Raw genomic sequence first — 23,384 nt, 5'->3', positions numbered from 1 at the left:
CAAGTAAATTTCTTCACCGCTAAGATGAGGGTAATGGACTTGTTGTTCACATGGAGAAAGTGCTGAGGACGGTGAGACGCCCGGAAAGCGCTTCACCGATGCAGTCTCCACTCTTTCCCTGACAACCAAGTGTTTATCGTGTTACTAAGCGAAGAGTCAAATGCTTCAGTCAGAGGCAGACAAGTCTCGTTCCTTCCCGTCCTGCAGCAGGCTGTCCTGGAAAGGCTACACAGAAGTCACGCAGTGGATTTGTCTGATTGATGTGTCAGGGAGAAAGGAACGAGAAGTTACACACAGTGAAGGAATCCTGGGGTGATTGTAATCTGCACCCTAAATAATCACAGTTGGTTCATGGAAAGTTCAACAGAAAACTTGCTGAGCTTGAGAAATGCAACTCCACCATGGCTTTCTTTGACCCACCTCTGGGTAGGGTGAGTTTTAGAATTATCTTTAAAATATTTTTGTTGAAACAAAAATTCACAGGACTGATTCCAGAGGAGAGGAAAATATGACTTGTCATGTTTAAGGGTAGAATACTTGAGTTTCTGTGACCTTTGTCACATTTCAACATAGTATTAGACAGTGCATTATTTCAAAATAATCTTTAAAGCAATAAACAGCATTCCAAAGCCAAGACAGGCAAGTTATGAGATCAGTTTAAAAACTCGTATTTAAAAACTGGGGTGATCCGACCACCCGTACCATTAATGAGAAGGCAGATGAGCCTCTGGTCAAGGAGGGAAGTTTCCTGTGCCTCCTGTCACTCGCCAGCCCTCACTGGCTCTGAGTTAGACGTTAGCGCTCTACTGCCGTCCTGTCCTGTTAGAACCCTGGCATTCATAAGAGGGGAAACCGCTGAAACACCTTTCTTAGAAACAGAACCCCTTTTTCAGTAGAAGAGGTTTAGAAGACACGTGGGAGAACGAACCCTTTGCAAGTAGCAGAGAGCAAGGAACACTGGGGGAAAGGCAGGGTCTCCCGTCACAGTGACGCCCTCACCATGATCCTTTGCAGGTGACGGATACGGGCATGTGCCTTAACCGACCAAGACTATTCTGAGTTTTCTCGTCCTAAGATGTTTATCAAGTAAGGAGCAGCACTTCTCAGACCCGTCACTGCTGAGTAGATATTTTCGCAGCTATCTGGAAGCATGCAGGACAGTGACACAGAGCTGGAGATGTGAGTCTCAGTGGCCAAGCAACTAATTGTCTTCACTCTTCCCTCTTTTTTTTTTTTTTTTTTTTATCACAGAATCGGAAGACTGTTTGATGGTACAGAACCCATTGTTTTGGACAGTCTCAAACAGCACTATTTCATTGACAGAGATGGACAAATGTTCAGATATATCTTGAATTTTCTACGAACATCAAAACTCCTCATTCCTGATGATTTCAAGGTGAGGGAATCCATGTTAACAGTAAATTTGTGATTTGTTTTGATATGCTCCAAAAAACTCTTTCTAGTTCCCTGTCCTGCCACGCATGCCAACTCCAGTGGCATCAGCCCCCTAACATGGCTATCCTGTCTTTGTCAAGCACAGTACATGGGCATTTAAGCTTTATAGGACCAGGAAGCGTTCACCTTTTATTTAAATAATTGAATTATACTTCATTTTAGGAAACTGAAAAGAAGTTGGTTAAATTCAAATTTAATTTCTGCTATGTCTTAGCAAGCTAGATAGTAAAAGAACTTCTTAACTCAATGAAAATTTGTCTCCCAGAAATCTAAGGTTAATATTAGCAATATGCTTTTAGAATTGTTCCTTTTGAACGGAGTAGCAAGTATTGGCATCAACCACAGAAAGGGAATCTCGGTAGGCAATGGAATTTATTAGACGGGAATACATGGAAATAGAATTTTTATGGCTGGTAATGTCTCTCTAAATAGAAGATTTCTAAAACTACTAATTCTGAATACTATTAGAACTAATAGAGAACTAACTAAAACATCTGAATTCAGAACCAATGCTCAACAACCAATGCAGAATAGCAAGAATCAGTCATAGCATCTAACAGAAAAAATAAGAGCAGAAATTATGATGTCCAGGTAGCAGTAAACCTAACAAGATGTGTACAGAGTGTATTTAAAAAGGGAATTTCTATTTTGAGGCAGAAAGGGTATATTTAAGACTTTTATACACAGGAATTTTTAAAAAGATCTGTGCGAAGCAAAAAAGATCATATTCAAATAGAAGATGTCTTAGTAGAAGAAATATTTGCAACAAAAGATTAATATCCATCATAAAAGAGTTCCTCCAAATCTATAAAAGTATATAAACAATCTAGAGGAAATTTTTAACTATAAACAAGATTTTTCCAAAGGGAGGAAAAGATTTTGTCAGTAAATATTTAAAGTGGTATTCATTCTCCCTCTAGTACCAAAGGTAAAAAATAAAATGATATAATCCTTTTATAAATTCGTTTGACACCGTGCTGGGGGAGTGTACATTGTGGCCAGGAGGGAAAGTGACTAAGCCTTCTTGGAGGACAATTTAGCAATAAATTTATTAAAATTTCAAACATGCGTGCTGTCTAGCAAGTCCATGCTTATGAATCTATCTTCTCTAAATATTCACAAGAGCATGTAAACATGTGTGTACATAGGATGTCTGGTACTTGTGTTTATAATAGGAAAACTTAACATACCTAAAAGGAGTTCAAAAACAGCAGATGGTAGGAAATAATATAGACTATCCATATAATGGAATAATTTTAAAGATTATGGTTCATGTATATCTGTTGATACATGGGGCAAAACCCGAATTTTTATATTGACAATAGCAAGTTATAAAATGATATGCAATGTGTTTCTACTTATGTAAAATATCATGCATGTTGTAAATATTTGAAATAGCGTCTTCTCAATACACAGTTGTAATTCACTTACACTTCAGAGCTGCAATGTATTCACCAAGTCTTTAGAGTCTGGAGTGTAAAGTGAGGTGTGCGCCCTTGGGAGACCCACAGAACTTATTGCTGGCCCGTGAGCAGCAGGCTCATGGATCCTCCTCACGTTCATTGCAGAGGCGCAGGGGACTTGCACATCCCAGCAGTGGCCATTACTCTCCTATGCTCTTATAAAGGTGCATTGTTATTCATCTAAAACAAACATGCCCTGATGTAACTTCTGTACTCTATTCCATTTGACTAGTAATCCTTGGCACATGCACACTGTTTCACGTTCAGGAAAGAGCCCCTTATTGACTTGGGATCTGCTGGTTACAGCAGTTGACCTAAAAGTTGGCCATATGGGTTGGGGAGGTGGCTTGCTGTGCAAGTGTGAGGACCTGAGTTCAGATCCCCAGTTTCCACATAAACGCCAGGCCCAGAGGGGCCCAGAGAGAGGTAAATGGTGGGGCCGCGATGGCCAGCTGGTCTAGCTACCATGGTGAGTAGTTCCAGGTTCAGTGAGAGACCCTGTCTCAAAAACTAACAACAATAATAATGTAGAGATTGATAAAAGACAACTATCATTGCCTTCAGCCTTCATGTATACACCTCCACACGCACACCCACATGTGTACACTCCCACACAAGCAGGAAGTAAACCAATAAATTTCAGCCATATAACCCTCTGAGTCTGACCCTAAACTTGCCGCATGGTAATATTCTTACAGACAGAGACACGTGTTTTCCTAAAGGATATTATATACTGTGCCCGTGACAATTGCTTATTTAGTGACAATAACCACAGGAGGCCAGATGCTGAGTGTCAGCAGACAGTACACGTCTCTTAGAATCATGTAGGACTAACCTGAAAACAGAAAGCTTGCATCTATATAATGTCATCATTTATAACTCCCATTTCTAACAGGGATGTGACTCCAGGGGACCATAAGATAGTAAATTGGGAATTACTGTTAGAAAATAAATATAGTCATTTATTTTTAATGGCAGCATATTTCAAGAAAGGATCTTGGTATTTTAAACACATACTTTGGCTTAACCCTCAGTCACAGACTTCCATGGGAGGCTCTGTTCTGTCTCCAAGAGCATTCAGATTAGATGCTGATATGGCCAGTTCCAGAGGCCATGCCCTGGGGACTCACCAGGTCGCCTAGGACAGGGCCATTTGCTTCACCACACCCTTGGGGTGTCCCCTGAAGATTCCTGAACCCCAAATATCTGTTGTTCATCAACTCTAAGTACAGAACACAACCGTTAGTTGATCATAGCCCAAAACAAATGTCAAAAGAGACTCACATATCCTGGGGCCTTAAAATGCTTCCTTTGGAGCTGCTGGGAGATGGGTTGTACATCATAGTGTTCGGGCACTTAGAGCGAGCATCGGGAAGAGGGGTGGAGGCTGAGATGGCCATTCAGCTCTGTGGCCCTTGATGGAATTAAACCATGAAGAGCAGTTCAGTTCTCAGGAACCACACATGCCCATGTGAGCTGTCAGAACGCCAGAGTTTTCCTTCTGACTCTGGCAATGGGACATGGCCTTGTCACATGCAAAGAATTGCTTTACAGGTTTGCTAGGGAGAATGATTATTGATTGCTTCTTCTGACTCCAGCCATTGGTGAGCAGACATGGGTGTGAAATCTTACAATTAACATCCATTAACATCCAATTCCACAAACACATTGTCTGTGCTAAAAACCCACTTAACAATTATGATAATTTCATATTTCAGAAGCTTGTGTCCTGGCTTCCACGGAAAGCCAGTTATCAGTGTACATTCTGATAAAAAAAAAATTCTCTGAGTGTTTTTATGTGGATTTAACTACCCTTCCTGTCTGATTCCGTCCTCAATTATGATTTGCTCATTTCTGCTCCAGTCCCCCATACAAACACAAACGTGTTTGCAGCTCTCAACACTCCAGAAGCCTGACACTTTGCTCTGACTGCTCTTAAGGACCCATAAGAGTCTCTCCCTGCAGCTTGTTATTTTTAACATCTTTGATAACAGCCCCACTGTGATCGCTCTCTGTGAATATCCACCCTTCCTAGATTTACACAAATCCACTACCAGGCAGCCTAGCTTATCAGTCTACACTGTATCGAAAACTCTAATGCTTTTTTAATATTATAGAAGTATGTATCTACTGCAGAAAAACTGAACATATGAAAAGCAAAGAACATGGATGCACTGTATTCCCCCTGCTCAGATCACCAGAGTTAAACCCTGCTCTAGGTTGCTTCTCTGCTGCTGTGATAAACCCATGAGCAAGAGCAATTTGGAGAGGAAAAGGTTCGCTGGGCTTACATGGTTACAATCCATCATGAAGGCAGGCCAAGACAGGAAGTCAAGGCAGGAAGCTGGATGCAGGAACTGAAGCAGAGACCACAGAGGGATGCTGCTTACAGGCTTTCCTCCTCTAGGTTGCTCAGCTTATACACCCCCAGGACCATCCACCCAGGGCTGGCACTGCCATGGGAGGGGGGGGCTCTCTGTGCACTACAGTAGTTAGCCAAGTTAAGAAAATTCCCCCAGCCCAAAGGCCTGTCCGATGGAGGCAGTTCCTCATGTGACGCTCCCTCTGTCCAGGTATGTCAAGTGGGCTACCAAAGAGAACTATGACAGACCCTTACATACCCCCTTGGAACTTTTCCTATACTTATTTTAACAATTTTCTACCACCCTTTTTACTAAACAGTATTTCGTGTAATACCATAACCCCACTGAAGTTTACTTGGTTGGTCCCCCAAATGTCCTGCACAGGTAGTGTTTCCGGGATACTGGCTGGCCACATATTGAGTGAGAATTTACAGCCCATCACTCTCGGAACTCTATAGTAAGGTTCCTGCTTACTTAGCAACGAGGCTGGACCAGCTGCCCCACAGAATGGTATGTCATCTAGATTTATTTGCCTGTTTGCCGTCCTGATAGTTTAGCTCATTCAGTCTTCTCCTGATTTCATTTGACCTGGAGGTTCGTATCTGGAGGTCTTGAGGTTCAACATCTTACCAAGAACACATGCCCCGTGATAGTGTGTGCTTCGTGTTGCTGCACACGAACGAAGCTTGTGGCCAGCCTATGATGCTAGGATTGAACTTTGCCAGCTACTGAGGCATATGCCCTTGGGCTGCTGGAGAAATGAGCTCTGTGAAGACTACTTTTCAACCTCTGCTTGGCCAACATTTGCGGCCAAGTGATTCTCTGGGGTTGGGCTGTCCTGTACAATGTAAGACTTTGATCAGTTTTCCTGGCCTCTCCCCACCAAGAGCCAACAGTGCCCCACCCCCAGTTATAGCAACAAAGACGTCTCTAAGCGTTGCCGAATGCCCTGAAGCAGCAGAGTCGGCCTGCTGAGAACCAGCGGTCTCTCGCTTATGGAAAGAGTCCTTATGGGGCGGGGTAGAGACTTGCTAGTTTATCTCATGGAACTATGGAAGCCTTCTGTCATGGGTAGAAACAGTGGGACAGCTGTGAGGACCCCGCTGTTAGGATTTTCTGAGTTCTCCTACATCACTGTCACTGCCCTGGATCCACCCACCAGTGACCAGAGTCTCTCCTCGCATCCGGTTCCATTGAGAGACTCTTCAGTCAACTCCAGCACCACAAGCGTAGCTTCTGGTTATTCCAGTTGTTAGAGCTGTCTCAGAGCGGAGGGACCTCACTTCCACTCAGGGTGCCTGCACCAGGCCACACAGCTGCTGCCACCTTGCACGCTGCTCCCCGCTCCAGAGACCATGTTCCTCTTGCCCATGCCTACCTCTTTCCTCACGAGGAGGCTCCCTCAGAGGCAGGAAACTAGCTGCAGCAACCTAGGAGGACAAAGAGGACCAGGCAGCCAGTCCCAGCCTGAGCCCTCTCGAGACAGGGCCTGGAGTTCCTCCCTTCACCAAATCCTCAGTCAGGCCTGACTCCTCCAGTGCCATGTCCATGTGACTTGCCAGCCTGATGGTGTCTCTGCCTTCAGGGCTGTCATCAAGCATCCGGTCACTGTTAGCTGGATTTGGTCTAGTCTTTTCTGCAGGGTGTACAGGGGGCGGGGACCCCAGCAAAGCACAGAAGGGACACATTGCTGTCTCCATTTCCTTTATTAGCCGGCAAAGATAAATACAAAGCTGGGTGCCGTTGGTCCCCAAACCCAAGAGCCGTCAGGAGAAGCTGGGAGTCCCCTTCCACTGGTGAGGGGAGAGGGTTTCTGGTAAGAAGCCGTGGGTCAGAGCAGGAGAAGAACGGGAACAGATGAGCAACTGCCCAGGCTCCGAAAACACAGAAAGCAAGCCCAGGACTGGAGAGACAGCTCCGTAAGATGCTAACGTGTTGGTCACGCATGCACCAAGACCTGAGTTCCATCCCACATGAAGAAGCCCAACATGCACTTGCAATGTCAGCACTGTGGGAGTGGAGCCATGCAGATTCCAGGGGCTCACAGGCCAGCCAGCCTAGCCTTCCTGGCTTAGGCTAATGAGAGATCCTTGAAAAACAAGTGTAGAGCAACTGAGGAATGATACCCGTGGTTGCACATGCATGCATGTGCACTCACGTGTACACACACACACACACACACACACACACACACACACACACACACAGAATAAAACACCAGAATGCCAGCCTAAGAAAGAGTTGCAGAATGAGGACAATGATTAACTTTATGCGTCCAAACACTGCAAAACCATGGTGGCCACGCCACCCTTGTAGGGAGAAAGTCCTTAAAACTAAATGAAGGTAAGTCCTGCAGAGGTCTGTCACTTCTGATGGCTGCGCAGGGCACCGTTTTAAAGCAAAGAATGGTGCCCTCTATGACATCCCTGTGATGTCCTGCTGTTGAGAGCCAGCATTCCCCAGGGCCTCAGGGATCCAATCCCACTGTCCTGAGGACTGACTGCATTCCCTGTGGGTGATCTGCTGTGCTGCTGGGGCCCTGTGTGATGTTTGGCACAGACACGGGTTTTAAGGTGAATGAGTGAGGGGTTTAGTTGCCCTGTAAGCAGAAGGATGTGTCAACCACATTAAAACATCAAGCATGTCAGGAGCCAAACAAGACTTTGAGGGCTTCTGAGGAGACAGAGACTGTGGAGAGCTGAGTCCCAGGGCCCAGATCCATGAACATGCTGCCTCTGTGCCAGGCGGGATTTTGCAGAGGAGGTTAGGTTACAGGGTTAGAAGAGAGTTTTTTGGAGAACCCAGGTGGGCCCTTAGGACCTTATAAAAGGGGACAAGAGGCTCAAAGGTAGGTTGTGACTGAACGGAGTGCTATGGCGGCCGGCCACCGGGAAACAGCTGCCCCGAGCATCTGCAGGAGAGGGGTCCTGTTGACCCTTGGTTGCAGCCCAGTGACATCCATTTCTAACTTCCGCCCTCACAAGAGAATGAGTCTCTGTTGGTTTCAAGAGACAAAGTGGTTTATTGCTTTTCCAGTCATCTCTTATAGCAGCAAAAAGAAACTAGTGTGTTGTGTATTTACCCACCCCTGAAATGTGTAATTAACAAAAACATTTTTCCTAAGATTTATTTTTATTTCTGTGCGTGTGTGTGTGTGTGTGTGTGTGTGTGTGTGTGTGTATGTGTAAGCCCGCTCTGTGCAAACGAGTGCCTGCTCTGTGTATGTGCAGTACCAATAGAGGCCAGAAGAGGGCATTGGATCTCCTGGAACTAGAGCTACAGGCAGTAGTAAGCCTCCCACATGGGTGCCGGGAACTGAACTTGGGTCTTCTTGAAGAGCAGCAGGTGCTCTTCACCACTGAGCCATCTCTCCAGCCCAAGAAATACTTTTTTAAAATCTGATTTATTTGCATTTTGGAGTCCATCCATGTTTACATGTTCTCCTGTGTGCTTGTCTTCAGGTCTTAGGGAAGCTCCCCTATAAAGTGAGGTTTCCCTCTTTCTATCTCAAAAACTTATTATAAATCTCAAAAAATTAAACGCATATTCTCAGAAGCTCAAATCCCTGAAACATGCAAAGTTGGTGAAGAACTGTTGCCCTTTGCCAGTGAGGAAGTGGGCCCTGGGGCCCTGGGCTCTCACTGCTGTGTCCAGCCTTCACCAGTCTCCAGTCGCCGTACTGAAAACTTCTCACTCACAGGTGAGGAAAAGCAGATGATGTGGGCTCATCTTCCCCAGAGGAGCTGGAGCCCAGCCCGCTGCGGCGCTGACATCTTCTCAGAGGGGCTGGAGTCCAGCCCGCTGCGGCTCTGACATTTTCTGCCTGTTTCCACTAAGTGTCTTGAGATGAAGAGAGAAGTAATTTAGAGTCTGTGCAAGGCAAAGAAAGGACATTGTCAAATCAGAAAAGGGTCCTAAGGAATATTTCAAAAGATCTAGAGGCAACAGGGGGATGACCCTGGGACCAGAGAACCCCAAAATGGCCATACAAAACTCTCAAAGCAGGAAGTTGAAATCACGGAATTAAACAGGCCTGCTAAAGGATGGTGCCAAGTTTTCTGAAGAAAAAGCCAACAGGACCGACTCCACATTATAGGGAGTTCTCTGGTGCATCAAAACTATAACTGTGTGCTTGGTTGGAAGTACAGAAGACAAACAGACAGACAGACAAACAAACAAGAGCTTGCTGAGAAAATGAATGGCCAGAGTAATCCTAACCGTGCAGAAAATGGTGGCCCAGTGAGTGGACCTGTGCAGTGATCAGGCTGGTCAGTGCCCAGAGGCATGCTGGCGCGATGAGCCATCGATATGCTCAGCTCTTCCCAGTGGTACCCTTTGTCTCCACACAGCACAGAGAGCTCATCTTCCCTAGGAACCAGACAGAGCGGTGGGATAAAGGAAAGCACAGCTAGGGTCGGTAAGAGGGAGAAAGATGCCCAGTGCCTTGGCACAGTTCAATGTGAGGCCCACAGGATGCCATCTAGGGCCCCAGAGGAAGGGGTAGAGGACATCCTAGACCTTCATTAGCAACAGAAGTTACCAGGAAAGGCTCAGAGTCTCAAAACAGCCATTGTTTCTCTAACATTCCAAGAGAAGATGATAATGATGAATTCAAGCATTAGAACAGGAGATGTGCTGTCTGTCATGGAGATGCGCAGTCCATCCATGGCCAGGCTGCAGAGTCTTTAAAAATATGTGACTTGTGTATTTATAGAAAAAAAAAGGTAAGGGTTCAGTGATTAAGGAGGGACTCTAACCCCAAGTCCTTCTAGCCTCGTTACCTTTGATTTTATTTATGTGTGTATTTATTATATACAGTGCTGGGTGTTGAACCCAAGGTCACATCCTGCCAAACACCATCAGCTTTATCACCTTTGGGTTATAAGATCTCTATCCTATCATGGTTTTGCTGTAGATGCAGCGTTTTAGGGTGGGAGAAGCTGTAATATAATTTGTTTCCCTCAGTTTTCAGACAGAGGCTGAGGTCTGAATGGTGCAGGAGAAGCCTGGGGCAATGTGGAGACGTGACCCCATTCTAGAATGCCATCTGTCCCCTCAAAACCCTACTCTAAACTGTAGCATTCCAACAAGACCCCTACCAAATGTCGTTACTGTAAGCTCAAGATCTTAGAATGACGGCTTCCGAAGTCCAGCCTTGATTTATCGCCAGAACCCCACAAAGCGCTGGCCCTGCTGTCTGGATATTTTGCACAGTGACTCACAAGGAACAGACTGCTCAGTTCAGAGCGACACAGGGTGTTGGATGAGGGAATCAGAGTCTTCAGGTAGAAAAAATTAAAGCCCCACAGCATGGAAGTTAGGGTGGGGTAAATTATGGAGGCTCTCAGAACACTCCAGACACCAAATGAGGACAGACACAGCAGCTTTGTGAAGGAGGCTCAGAGAACCCTCTGTAAGCAGAAGGCAAACAAACAGAGAGATGGGGTGCCAAGAGGATGACCTTTGCGCTGGGGGGGGGGGGGCAGAATAGCAGCATTGACTGCCAAGCCCTAATTCCTGTACATGGCAAAGAAGGACTTTCCAGTTTGATTAAGCTAGACCCTTGAGTTGGGGAGTTGACCCATATTACCTGGGTGTGCTGTGTTACAGGGGTTCTTAAAAATATAAGATGAAGCAGGAAAGTCAGAGTCAGAAAAAGATGTGTGACAATAAAGGCAGAGGATGGAGTGACTGTGAGGCCACCAGCCAGCCTGTGGGCAGCCTCTGGAAGCTGGCAAGGGGGAAGAAATTGGTTTCTGCCAGAGCCTCTGGAAAGACTCACCTTAATAAGCCATTGTGGATTCCAGCATAGCCTTTGACCAGGACTGTGAGAATTACTTACTTACAATGTTTGTTATTTCTGTTAAGGAAGTGTTTTAGCTCACGGGTTTAGAAGGCTGCATCCAGTGTGGTGGAGAATGCATGGTCCTGTTCCCATCATGCAGCTGGGAAGCAGAGAAAGGAAACACTGCCAGCCACCAGGCTCTTTCCTTTCACCTGTCCGTTCGAGCCAGCGGTGACCGGAAACACGGTGTCCTTACTAGTGGCAGAGCCTCCCGCTGAGCAGAGGCTGTCCTGTGTGTTCTTGAGTGACACCTTCTTCAGTGTGGTGCGCTGTTGGGGTGTTAGGAGCATGTCAACAGCGTCAAGCAAAGTGGCTGATGAAGACCCTTGGAGCCACACGAAAGACTGGAGGTTGATTTCAGCCTGTGTGACGCCAGGCTACAGTGTCAGAAGGAGGTCAGCAGAAGGTGAAATCACAATAGCTCAAACCACTCAGGGTGGGGAACACTTTTTCTACTTTTCTGGCCGTTCGGTTTTCTGTTTTTCAGAACTATGTATTGGGTTCTGTAGTAGGAATCTTAAAAGTTCTTATTCATAAAATCAAACCCGAGGCCAGTTATTGGGGTCCATGCTGGTAGATCAGAGAGACAGAACAAACCACAGCTATCTCACCTCGCCGGATCCTCAGCTGGTCTTGTCTCCTCAGACTGGAGGCCTCTGAGTCCTCATCCAGAATGGGTCTCAGCTGAATTACTGCTCAAAAGCCTGAATGCTCAACCAGCCAAAATCTCTAGTTTCTGGTCCTCACGCCTTATATATCTTTTTGCTTTCTACCACCACTCCCTGGGATTAAAGGCTGGCTTTCTGGGATTAAAGGCGTGTGTCACCATGCTTGGCTATTTCCAATGTGGCCTTGAACTCACAGAGATCCAGAGGGATTTCTATCTCTGGAATGCTAGGATTAAAGGTGTGAGTGCCACCATTTTCTAGCCTTTGTATCTAGTGGCTGTCTGTTCTCTGACCCCCTCTCTTTCGAGAAGCTGGGACACCGCAGGCGGAAGGGTGAGATTTTAGCTCTGAGCTCTGACCTCTCGGCTTTCTCCTTTACATTGTTTCTGTGTTTCTTATTTAATAAGACGGTTAGTTACATCAATAGGGTTCATTGGCCCATTTGTTGATTTGGATTTGGGGTATTTAATTTTTGTCTTTTTTTTTTTTTTTTAACCGATTCTAGGTATTAATCTCCTGTCAGATGTATAGATGGCAAAGGTTTTCTCCCACTCTATGGCTGCCCCTGCTGTCTTCCGGGCTGTAAGAAGCCTTTGGCTTCATGCATTCCTATTGGTCAGTTCAGAAAGTCCTCCCTATGCATATCTTGAAGGTTCTTACCTGTGTTTTCCTCCAGCAATTTTAGAGTTCCAGGTCTTGCAGTCAGATTTCATGCATTTTAATGAAGTTTTACAAGGACAAGAGAAAAGATATATTTTTTTTTTTGAAATCCTGTTCCACATCCTGAGCTGTCAGGGAGATACAGTTAAAAAATGCTTTACAGTTTCAACTCACTCCTGTCAGAATGCGAGTCAATAAGAAAACTAACGCTGACAAATATTGGTGAGACTGTGGGGAGAGGGGCGCCCTTATATACTGCCGGGAAGGCACACTGGTGTGACCACTGTGGAAATCACTGTGTGGGTGCCTAAAAAAAGAAAAGAAGAAAAGAAAAATACGAGCACCGGACTTGCATAAGCAGCCAAAGGAATCCAAGTCAGCTTACCACAGAGACTTGCTTGTCCGTGTTTAATGCTTCACGGTTGCCAAGATACACAGCCGGCACAGGTGCCCATCACAGAACTGATGAAGCTCCGTCCTCAAACCCACTGACTCCACAAAAATTGTCCTCTGATCCCCACACACATCATGGCACACACTGGCCCGTACACATACATGATGCACACACAATAATAAATAATTCATTTTTTAAAAAGAAAGCATAGTGTGCAGACACAATGGAATTTTATTCAGCTGTAAAGAGACACAAAATCATGTAGGTAGCAGCAGAACAGATGGAAATAGGGGTCATCGTGTTAAGGAAATTAAGCACAAATATCACATTTTTTTATATGCAGGCTCTAGGGCTGTGTGTGTAAGAGAGAGAGGGAGGGAGGGAGGTAAATAAAAGAGGGACTTTGGGAGAGGAAGGCGGTCTGAATGGAGTGGAGGGCCTGTGAGGGAAATGGAAGGGAGGGGCACCCCGCTTGTCAGGGAGGAAGGGGACCAGCAGGAAGGACATGCTGTGTGCAGAGGGAAATTCGGGAATGCAGGGCCGAGGAAAAGCCCAGTGCAGTGAAACATCTTCATGGAGGTGTCACAGTGAAGCCCATGACTTTTTCTTTTCATTTACTATTTACTTACTTACTTACTTACTTACTTATTTTAGTTTTTTGAGACAGGGTTTCTCTGTGTAATAGTTCTGGCTGTCTTGGAGCTTGCTTTGTAGACCAGGCTAGCCACAAACTCACAGAGATCCCCTGCTACCACCTGGGATTAAAGGTGTGAGCCACCACTGCCCAGCCCACTACTTATTAAACTAAAACATTTTCTTTAATCACCCTAACTCCAGAGAGAATTAGAAAAAATGAGTTGGTAGCATGGGAAAATTCAGGGCTTTCTAATGCCGCCATTTATAACAATCAAAGCTGCCAGCACCTGTAAGTGCTGTGACTTACTGGAGTCAACTTCCTGTGGCTCAAGCGTTCAGCCAGAGGCCCAGCGGTGTGGGACAGAATTCTCCCGGGGTCAAGCTGGGCAAGCAGGCTGTTCCCAGCATCTTCACTTGGTTGGAAGGCCTGATGGCTCTAGGAAGCCCATGTGCGTTAATAGAGCCTTTCTCAAGCAAACCACACTCCCCTCTAATTATACAGCTCTCGTGTGTGTGTGTGTGTGTGTGTGTGTGTGTGTGTGTGTGTGTGTGTGTGGTGTGTGTGTGTGTGTGTGTGTGTGTGTGTCTGTGTGTCTGTGTGTGTGTGTGTGTGTCTGTGTGTGTGTGTGTGTGTGTGTGTGTGTGTGTGTGTGTGTGTCAATGCTAGGGCTTGAACCCCAAGCCTTACACATGTTAGGCACTACTGTGCTACTCAGTTTCCTCCCTACTCCTTAAGTTTTCCTTTTTTTTTTTTTAAAGGCAGAATCTAATTGAGTTGCCTGGGCTGGCCTTGAACTTTCAATACTCCTTCTCAACCTCCGAAGTTGCTACTATTATTGATTCTGGGTTTTGTTTTGGGGGTGTGTACATGCGTTCATGTGTGTGCATGCACAGGAATACATGTATACCATTTGGAGGCCGGAGGTCAGCCTCGGGTGTTTTTCCTCAGGACTCCATCCACTGTATTTGTCATTGAGACGGGGATCTTACTTCCTGAAAGTTGCTGACATTAGGCTGGCTGGCCAGTGAGCCTCAGGGATCCACCTGTCTCCACATGCCCAGAGCTCGGATGACAACACTGCCCAGCTTATTTACGTGGGCCCCGGGAATGAACTCGGTCCTTACACTGACGCAACCATTACGTCCCTGACTGGGCATCTCCCCAGCCCTCCGCTCTGTTTTTAAATCTCCTTGAGAATGTTCACATTAATAAGTTATTTTAGGTCAGTATCTCACAGTCATTAGAATTTAAAAATGACGGCGCTCCAGAGTGGAGAGCTTGGGCAGGCAGGCAGAGAGCCAGGTCTGCTGTCTCCTGCCCCGAAGGCCTGGCATGGGGGCCGAGCTTTTGTCATCATTGTCCAGTTGTTCTTGTTTGTTTGTTTGTTGTGGATGGTTGGGTTTTTTTTTTTTCGAGACAGGATTTCTTTGTTGTAGCCTTGGCTGTTCTAGAACTTGCTTTGTAGACCAGGCTGGCCTTGAACTCAGAGAGTCCCCTGCCTCTGCCTCCCAAATGCTGGGATTAAAGGTGTGTTCCCCACACCCACCCTGTTCTTTTATTCTTGTGGCCTAGGCTGGCTTTGAACTCCTGATCCTCCTACTTCCACCTCAAAGATCCTGTGATTATAGGTGTGTAAACTTACCCAGCTTGATTCTGCCCTGTTTTGAGAGTGGGCACATCTCAGCTAATTCTCATTATCTTAAAACCAAATCGTGTCCCCAGGGTCAGGAGGCCATGCAGATAGAAACACATGCAGGAGGATTATCAGAGTCATGGCTCCCTTTGCTGGGGAGGTGAAAGGCAGAGTAAAGAAGCATCAGATTGTGCCCCGAGATGAGCATCCCTGACAGCATCTTACACCTGGCCCTTGTTTCCCCGACATGGAAAGTGGACTGTCCAATGAGAGGCCCGCTGGCACCGACCATTGCACCATTCCCCTGCTCTCTCAGGAAGACACGAATGAAGCTGCTGCCATGGTTACTGCTTCTTGGAGAGAGAGAACTGTCCATGTAGTTCTGGGCCATCCTCTGCTTCTGGGCTGTCCCTTGCTCTCAGAGACACAAGGCCATGTATTTACAGAGCTGGCTCTCATGTGAATGACAAGCACCACCTGTCAGCTCACGGAAGGAAGGCAGAAATGACTTTGTCAGTTGATTAAAGTGTTCTCAATCGACATGTCTGGACAAGTATCCACTTATCTCACGCCCAGGGATGATTGTGACCATGGCTACACTGACAGATAATATTGGCCTGCTTGTCAACATGGCTGCGTCTCCATCCCGTCCCTGGCCCCATTCCGTCTTCTCTTTCAATCACTCCCGTGTCTACTCCAGTACCTGTTCCGTAGAGTTGGCCATCTGTGTGCGGCTTGAGGAAGAGCCTTTCAGAAATGAAAAGTCCCCTCTCTCACCCAGTTCATGGGAGTCAGAGCTGCATGCTGTTGACATCTGTGCTTGAGACACCACTGACAGGTGGCCAGGGGCAGGGTGAGAACCTTCCAAATCTCTGTCGGCCTCACCTAAACCATCACATACCAACACCCAAGTTTAAGTCAAAGTCACATGCCCATCTTCTAGACGCCCACTCAAGCCTGTCCCCAGGCTGTGTCGCCTCCTACACCTCCCCAGGATGAGTTCTGGAGGGGGCAAGGACTAAAGGCTCCTGTGAGTGTGTCTGCAGCTGAGCCTAACCGCATGCGAGTTCCATCAGAGAAGATTACATTTGGATTCCCGCCAACACCATCCAGCTTGAAATGCCCAGGTGTATTTTGGAACTGAAAGAAGAAAGCGAATCCTTTCACATTTCAGTTTTTCATTTGTGAAATGGGAATAATCATGGTGACTGATTTCGTAGGTCATTTGAGGACTTGATTCATGAAAAGCACCTATCTGCTAGCCCTTAATCCCCTGTATCGTTAACAAAATGAATGAAAGCCTTGGTTAAGGTTTCTACTGCTGTAATGATACACCAGAACCGACGCAACTTGGGGAAGAAAGGGTTTATTCAGCTTATACTTCCATATCATTCTTCATCACCAAAGGAGGTCAGGACAGGAACTCAAGCAGGGCAGGGACCTGGAGGCAGGAGCTGATGCAGAGACCATGGAGGGCTGCTGCTTATTGGCTTGCTCTCTATAACTTGCTCAGCCTGCTCTCTTATAGAACCCAGGACCACCAGCCCAAGGATGGCACCACTCACAATGGGCTGGGCCCTCCCCCATTGATCACTAATTGAGAAAACACTCTGTAGGCTGGCCCACAGCCCAGTCTTATAGAGGCATTTTCGCAACTGGGGTTCCCTCCTCTCAGATGACTATAGTTTGTGACAAGTTGACATAATTCTAGCCAGCACAATGAATGAATGAATGAGTGAGTGAGTGAGTGAGTGAGTGAGTGCAAACTGAGTCTTTGCAAATGTGTTGTAAGTGAAGTATTTACATTTAGATTTGATTATTGAAATACCACAGAAGTGAGCAAACATCAATTTCTTTTTTAATATAACATTTAAAATTTGTTATTTGATAATTTCATACATGCATACAAGATTGTACATTGATCCCCACTCCTTCCCCCAGCTCCTCATAAACACCTCCTACCCCCTACTTCAATTTCATGTCCTCTTGTTTTAATAACCCGCTGAGTGCAGTCCGTGTGATCCATACGCTCATGAACGTGGAGCCATAACTGCTGCCCAGCTGACCATCCATGGGGCGGGGTCAGCCGACGGGGCCACCCTTAAAGAGACAGACTCTCCTTGCAGTCGTCCGTTGTCACAGCCCCTCAGCTGGAGGGCGGGAGGCTCCTGAGCCCTTCTCGCTCCTTGCTAGAATGTGCAGACAGCCACAGGTGCTGGGGGTTCAAGACTACAGTGTCGTCATGTCCAGAGCTATGACACACACCTGTAGTCCCAACACCTGGGGCGGGGGAGGGGATGAGGTAGAGGACCATGAGTTCAAAGGCAACCCAGGTTACCTAGGAAGATCCTAAAGAAAAACAAAGCAAGCATGGATGGCTGTTTGGGGCACCATATATGTGTGGTTTCCACCGTAAAATGCCTTTTTATCCCCCCAGGACTACACTTTGTTATATGAAGAGGCAAAATATTTTCAACTTCAGCCAATGTTGTTGGAGATGGAGCGATGGAAACAGGACAGAGAAAGTGGCCGCTTTTCACGGCCCTGTGAGTGCCTCGTGGTGCGTGTGGCCCCGGACCTTGGAGAGAGGATCACACTCAGTGGGGACAAGTCCTTGATAGAAGAAGTGTTTCCGGAGATTGGCGATGTGATGTGCAATTCTGTCAACGCAGGCTGGAATCACGACTCGACGCACGTCATCAGGTTTCCACTTAACGGCTACTGTCACCTCAACTCAGTCCAGGTATGTCAGCCTCTGCCGCATGGCACCGATGCCGTTCTCCGGCTGTCGCTTGAGCTCGGTTCCTCCAGGGAGCAGAGGAACTGTCGTGGGCCATGCTTACATTGGGTAGGTGGTTTCCCAGCCTCCACAGCATCCATCCCATAAATCCACAAGTCTGTGTTGAGTGCCTACTATGCGCTCAACACTATGTATACCTACTATGAGTATGGGTGATACAGAAGACAACAAGACAGCAGTTCTGTGTTCACGGAGTCTGTGTCTCAGAAGTGGGGTGGGGCAGACATCAGCCAATGTAAATGCTGCCCAATAGTGGTAAGAGGACATCTGAGGCACAGTGTTGGTGTTAGTGTTTGTCTCTGTAACACATCCCTGAGAGAAACAACTTAAGGACTGATTTGGGCTCCTGGTCTCGGGATGATCACTTGGCCCCACCGTTTCCTGGGCTGTGCTGAGGTAGAACATCATGACTGGCGGGTGTGGCAGAGCAAACTGCTCACCTTATGGTGACCAGGAAAAAAAAAAAAAAGAGGGCAACAAACAGGAAGTGGCCCAGGCAAGATGTACCCCTCAGAAGTACACCCTCAAGTGTGCTACTTTCTGCAATCAGGCCCCACCTCTGACAGCCATTCATCAGAAAGTCCTAAGGGAATCACGGAGTCTATTCAGTTAGTGTCCTCGATGACCAATTCTACCAGCTGGCGGACAGGCTTTCTATGCCCAAGCCTCGTGAGGTGCACCTCATACCCAGCCCCTAGGGGTCTTCAGGAGGAATGATCAAGCTGGAAAGAGCCCACAGTGGCAGAGCCCTCAGCATGTGGAGTGCTCTCAGGAACGCCACTTGAAGAAAAGGAATCGGAGGAGGGAGCCTGTGCTAGTGCACGAGGTTGGGGATGATGGAGACAGTCCTGGTGAGCCTCGGAGAGAGTGGTCAGCACTCGGGCTTTTCATGACTAGTGGGGTTTTCTGGGAGAAAGGTTGTTGTGTTTGGCATTAGGTTCATTTGCCTGTGTGAGACCAAGTGGAAGAAGTGGAGGATTTTGAACAGAAGAGGAAGCTTCTGTAACTTTGTTCTAAAATAAATACTCCAGGGTCCAAGAATGTAGATCAGTTGATAGAGGGCTTACCCAGCATGCACTGGATCTGATTCTTAGTACCCCATGAGCTGTGGTGCAAACCTATAATTCTAGCACTTTGGAGGTAGAGGCAAGAGGATCAGAAACTCAAGGTCAGGGCTTGAGAGATGGCTCAGTGGTTAGGACCCCCTGGGTTCAGTACCCAGCATCCACCTTGGTTGGCTCACAACTGCCTGCAACTCCAGCTCTGGGGATCTCATCTCCTGGCCTCCCCGGACAACTGTATACACATGATGCACAATCTGAGAAGCAGACATGCCAATACAAATAAATAAAAATAAGTAAAATGAAATAAAGAAATTCAAGGTCATCCAGCTAATTGGCAAGTCCAGGGCCAGCTTTGCCTACAGGAGACCTTGTCTTAAAAAAAAAACAAAAAAAATCCTGAACAGTAGATGATAATGGAAATGAGGAGGCAGGTTACAGAGTGGATGGTCTCTGTCTGAGTGCTTTGGGAGAAGAAAACACTGGGGGGGGGGGGCTGAGGATTTGGTTTAGAGCATGTGAGGTGCTGCTGTGTGCTCAGATGCTGATAGGTGCTGCTTGAGCTTACCTCAGTGTGCTGCACACCTGTTCTGCCCTCCCCAGGGCTGTGGCCAGTGGGTCACTGTCCTCTGACACCAGTGCTAGCAGGCAAGCTCTGCTGGTGCACCTGCCTGGCTGTGAGAAGGCAGAGGCACGCCTGAGCTCCCCCAGAACCCTGCCACACGGAACTCTGTCAGAAGGCAGCAGGCTGAAGGGTCCCTAGCCCTCTGTAGTTGGCACTGGCCCGTGACTTTGTTCACTACTTAGACGTAGGTCAGTGGCAAAGTGCTTACCTAGCAAATGCAACCCCATCCATGTTCCGTCTGCAGCGCTCTCCAAGAGTTCAAAGGCTAGAAACACGGGATCAGGCTGCCTCGGGGAAATTGTTACACACCATTTATAAGTTTTCAAATGTGTGAGCGGTTGTCCCCGAGAAGAACATCAGGAAACTCAGAAAAATGAACCCTGCCAGCACCAAGAGAAAGGCACCCAGTCTCACTAGGGTTCAAGAGGGCAAGAGCTGCATTCTCACCTTTGTGGATAGCACCCCCTGGAGGTATGAGGTGGTCGTACAAGGCCACACACACACACACACACACACACACACACACACACACACACACACACACGGCTGTGTTGTCTCTAAATGCTTGTGAATCCTCAAAGCCTTTTTCCTCCCACACACCCTGCCAGGTGTCCATAGAGCCAACCACAGCATCCAAAGCCAGAGGAAGAAGGTCTCAGCCTTGGCCAGTGAGCACCTTCTGTATGCCTGATTTCACTGACCAAATGAGCTGTGAAAATTTCACCTGTATCACCTTCATCACTCACACGGCCCCAACCCATTCTTGCTTCCCACTCCACCCATCACCAAGAGGTAGACACCTGTCTGTCAGTACACAGAGACTTAGGGACAGGGTATCAGATACCTGCAGAATCTCCTCAAGTTCCTAAAAGTTTTCTAAACTGGAGGAACTTTGCTGTGGACTGTGTGTCTAGCCAGCCTGTGTGTTAGCTCACCTGGTAGAGGTGGGACTGGGTGTTTGACCAACCTGTGAGTTAGCTCAGCTGGCAAAGGTGCTTGCCTTCAAGCCGGATGACTTGAGTTCAGTTGCTGGGACCCATGTGGTAGAAGGAGAGAGGTAACTCTCTGTCTGTCTGTCTGTCTGTCTGTCTCTCTCTCTCTCTCTTACACACACACACACACACACACACACAGAGAGAGAGAGAGAGAGAGAGAGAGAGAGAGAGAGAGAGAGAGAGAGAGAGAATACATATGTAAATAAATAAAGAAAAACTTAGGAAAAAAAAGCAATGACTTCCTAAGCTGTTTGCACGGCATTGACCACATACAAGCAGCACTAGGTCACACCAGAATCTTGTCATGGTGTGGTAACCTCTGGGTAGGAAGACAAGCAGACATAACACCCCCGGGGGAAATCGGCATCAGACTACAGTTTGTTGCTGTCCCATGGTTCCTCCTGCTCCTATGTCCTCTCTAATGGGGCAGAAGATCCTTTCGAAGCACACCGAGGCAGCTCTCCCTGGCAGGTTCCCTTTCTTCCTCTGCTAGAGAGTTCTGCTCAGAGCGCTGTCCTCACCACTGTACTCACCAGAACTTAGGGAAGGGTCCGTCACCCTGTCGTTAGGCCGATGCACACTGATGTGTACAGTGAGTTCACCTGTGGACAGAGCTGGCCACTGTTCTCAGTCTGGGCTTCGTATTTTTGGAGTACATACTGTTGTTGTTCCGGTCTCTTCTAGTACATTGTTTTGCTTCTATATTCTGTATAAAAGTTGGTGATAAGAAATGATAATTAAGAAGCCAGAGGAGATGTAGTTCAGTGGTAGAGCGCTTGCCTAGCATGCACAAGACCCTGGGTTTAGCCCTCAGCACTACACTTAATTAATCAGTTAATTATAATTAGGATTGCCTTGCTTAGTTATATTTAGGGCTTTGCTTGCTTATTTTCAGCCAGGCTGGCACTGTGTAGCCCAGGCTGTTCCCATACTCTTGATCCTCCTGCCTCTGCCTCCCAAGTGTTGAGTGTGACACCACACGTGGTCCACTTTATTATTGACAGTTTGAGAGTTATTTAACAGCATTTCACTCAAAAAAAAAAAAAAAAAAAAAAAGAACAAGAAAAAAAAGGTTGAAGCGAGCTTATTTTTAAAGTTATGGTTTATAATGTCCCTTTCCTTTAGAGATGTATGGGATTTGGTTCTATCTAGTGAACTATCTGTTGGAATGCCAAAGAAACAGAGTGCTCTCAGTTAGCATCCTGTCTCCCTGTCTCAGAGTCACAGGGGTGGCTTCCTGTGTCGAAGTGCCCAACATAGCAAATGCAAGGATCTGGCTAGCATTTGACTTCGGAATTCAGAAACATTTAATTAAACAACATTTAGGCTACACCAGACCTTTCCAGTGTCTTCTTGCTTGTTTGTGGCAAGAGGTCAAAGCCAGGGCCGTGTACATGCTAGCCGATAACTCTACAACCGAGTGGCAACCCCAGCTCGAGCTAAGCTTAATCTGGGGTGTGCTTTCTAATGGAAACCCTTCCTTTCCCTCTTGAATGTACGTGACTTGAGCTTTGGAAGCATCTTTGGTGGGTTTATGTGGCCGATGAACTCGCCCCGCCCCCAAGTAAACACCTGTCTTGTTTTTTCACAGGTCCTTGAGCGGTTACAGCAAAGAGGATTTGAAATTGTGGGTTCCTGTGGGGGAGGCGTGGACTCGTCCCAGTTCAGTGAATATGTCCTCCGACGGGAACTGAGGCGGACACCCCGAGTACCCTCGGTCATCCGGATAAAACAGGAGCCACTGGACTAAACGGACATATTTCTTATGCAAAAAGAAAACACACACAACCAATAACAATATGCGAAAAGGAACATTTGTGTGCAGCTGGGACAGTAAACCAAGCTCTGAACCTAAAATTGAATAAAAGACATTTATATCCACTAGAAATCACACCTGTATTCATATGGGAACAATTGGAATCATGATATCCTCAAGATGTAAAAAAAATATATATAAATATATAAATATATATGTCAAAAGGTAGGAAATGCAAAGAGAGAGCGAGCTAGGGTGGATGCTGCGAAGGCCACGAGTGTCCTGGCCTCTGAGGTCTCTGTCCAGTACATAAGCCATGAGCAGGGAGGGCAGTCTCCTCACACTGTCCATTGCCAGCAGCCATCCATTCTTTCTTTTTCCTTTATCTTTCTTCCTTTTCTTTCTTCTTCTTTTTTTTTTTTTTAAACAAACAAAACACCTCAGCTGGTGTTTTCTTTGCAAGCAGAGGCTTCATGTCTCATCAGGTAGGGACCAGGAGGGAATTCAGAGGACCGCTCAAGAGCACACTGCACCGGATGTATGTGGACAGGCCGTTCGAACCGTAGTTTGTACAGGAGTGACCTTTCCTTTGTTTTACCCCTGACCGTTGACCGTTTGACAGAGGGGCCAGAGCTATTTCTTGCTAGAGATCTCCAGTTTCAGTCTGCTGCTTTCCTACAATTTTTTCAGATTTTATAATGTATTAAATACAATAAACGCTGTTTAAAAAAAATGGGTTCTGTGTAGAACACACGTGTTGGGATAAGGACAAATTAAAATGAAAGTTTTCCTTTTTTTTTTTTTTTTTCCTGTGTTGAGCACCAGCTTTAAAGGCAAAGCTCAGGAAAAGATCAGGATGTGGGTCTGTCCTGACACTTCTCTCCCAACTCACAATGCCACCTGTGCTCCGTTATTCTGCCTGTTGAATAAGATAAATCACTTTGTTTCTTCTTGATGAGGAGGGTGATGACAGAAACCAGGGCCTCATTCAAGCTGAGTGTGAATTCTAAAGCTGGTGCTTCCCAGGCC

General features: G+C 46.7%; 1 protein-coding gene across 3 annotated transcripts in view; it reads left to right on the top strand.

Moving 5' to 3' along the window:
* Kctd1 (potassium channel tetramerization domain containing 1) overlaps nt 1-22,776 on the top strand; it is a 200,589-nt gene extending 177,813 nt beyond the window's left edge. For all 3 annotated transcript variants that reach the window (XM_028892019.2, XM_028892020.2, XM_028892018.2), the window contains exons 3-5: nt 1,252-1,396; nt 17,556-17,861; nt 22,191-22,776. In XM_028892019.2, the coding sequence (XP_028747852.1) occupies nt 1,252-1,396; nt 17,556-17,861; nt 22,191-22,349 (610 nt within the window). In that variant the 3' untranslated portion in view covers nt 22,350-22,776. The remainder of the gene's footprint in view (nt 1-1,251; nt 1,397-17,555; nt 17,862-22,190) is intronic.
* Nucleotides 22,777-23,384: the final 608 nt, after the last annotated feature.

Source organism: Peromyscus leucopus, chromosome 19, assembly GCF_004664715.2.
Source record: "Peromyscus leucopus breed LL Stock chromosome 19, UCI_PerLeu_2.1, whole genome shotgun sequence".
NCBI classification, from domain to species: domain Eukaryota; kingdom Metazoa; phylum Chordata; class Mammalia; order Rodentia; family Cricetidae; genus Peromyscus; species Peromyscus leucopus.
This window is presented reverse-complemented; position numbering and strand designations above follow the sequence as displayed.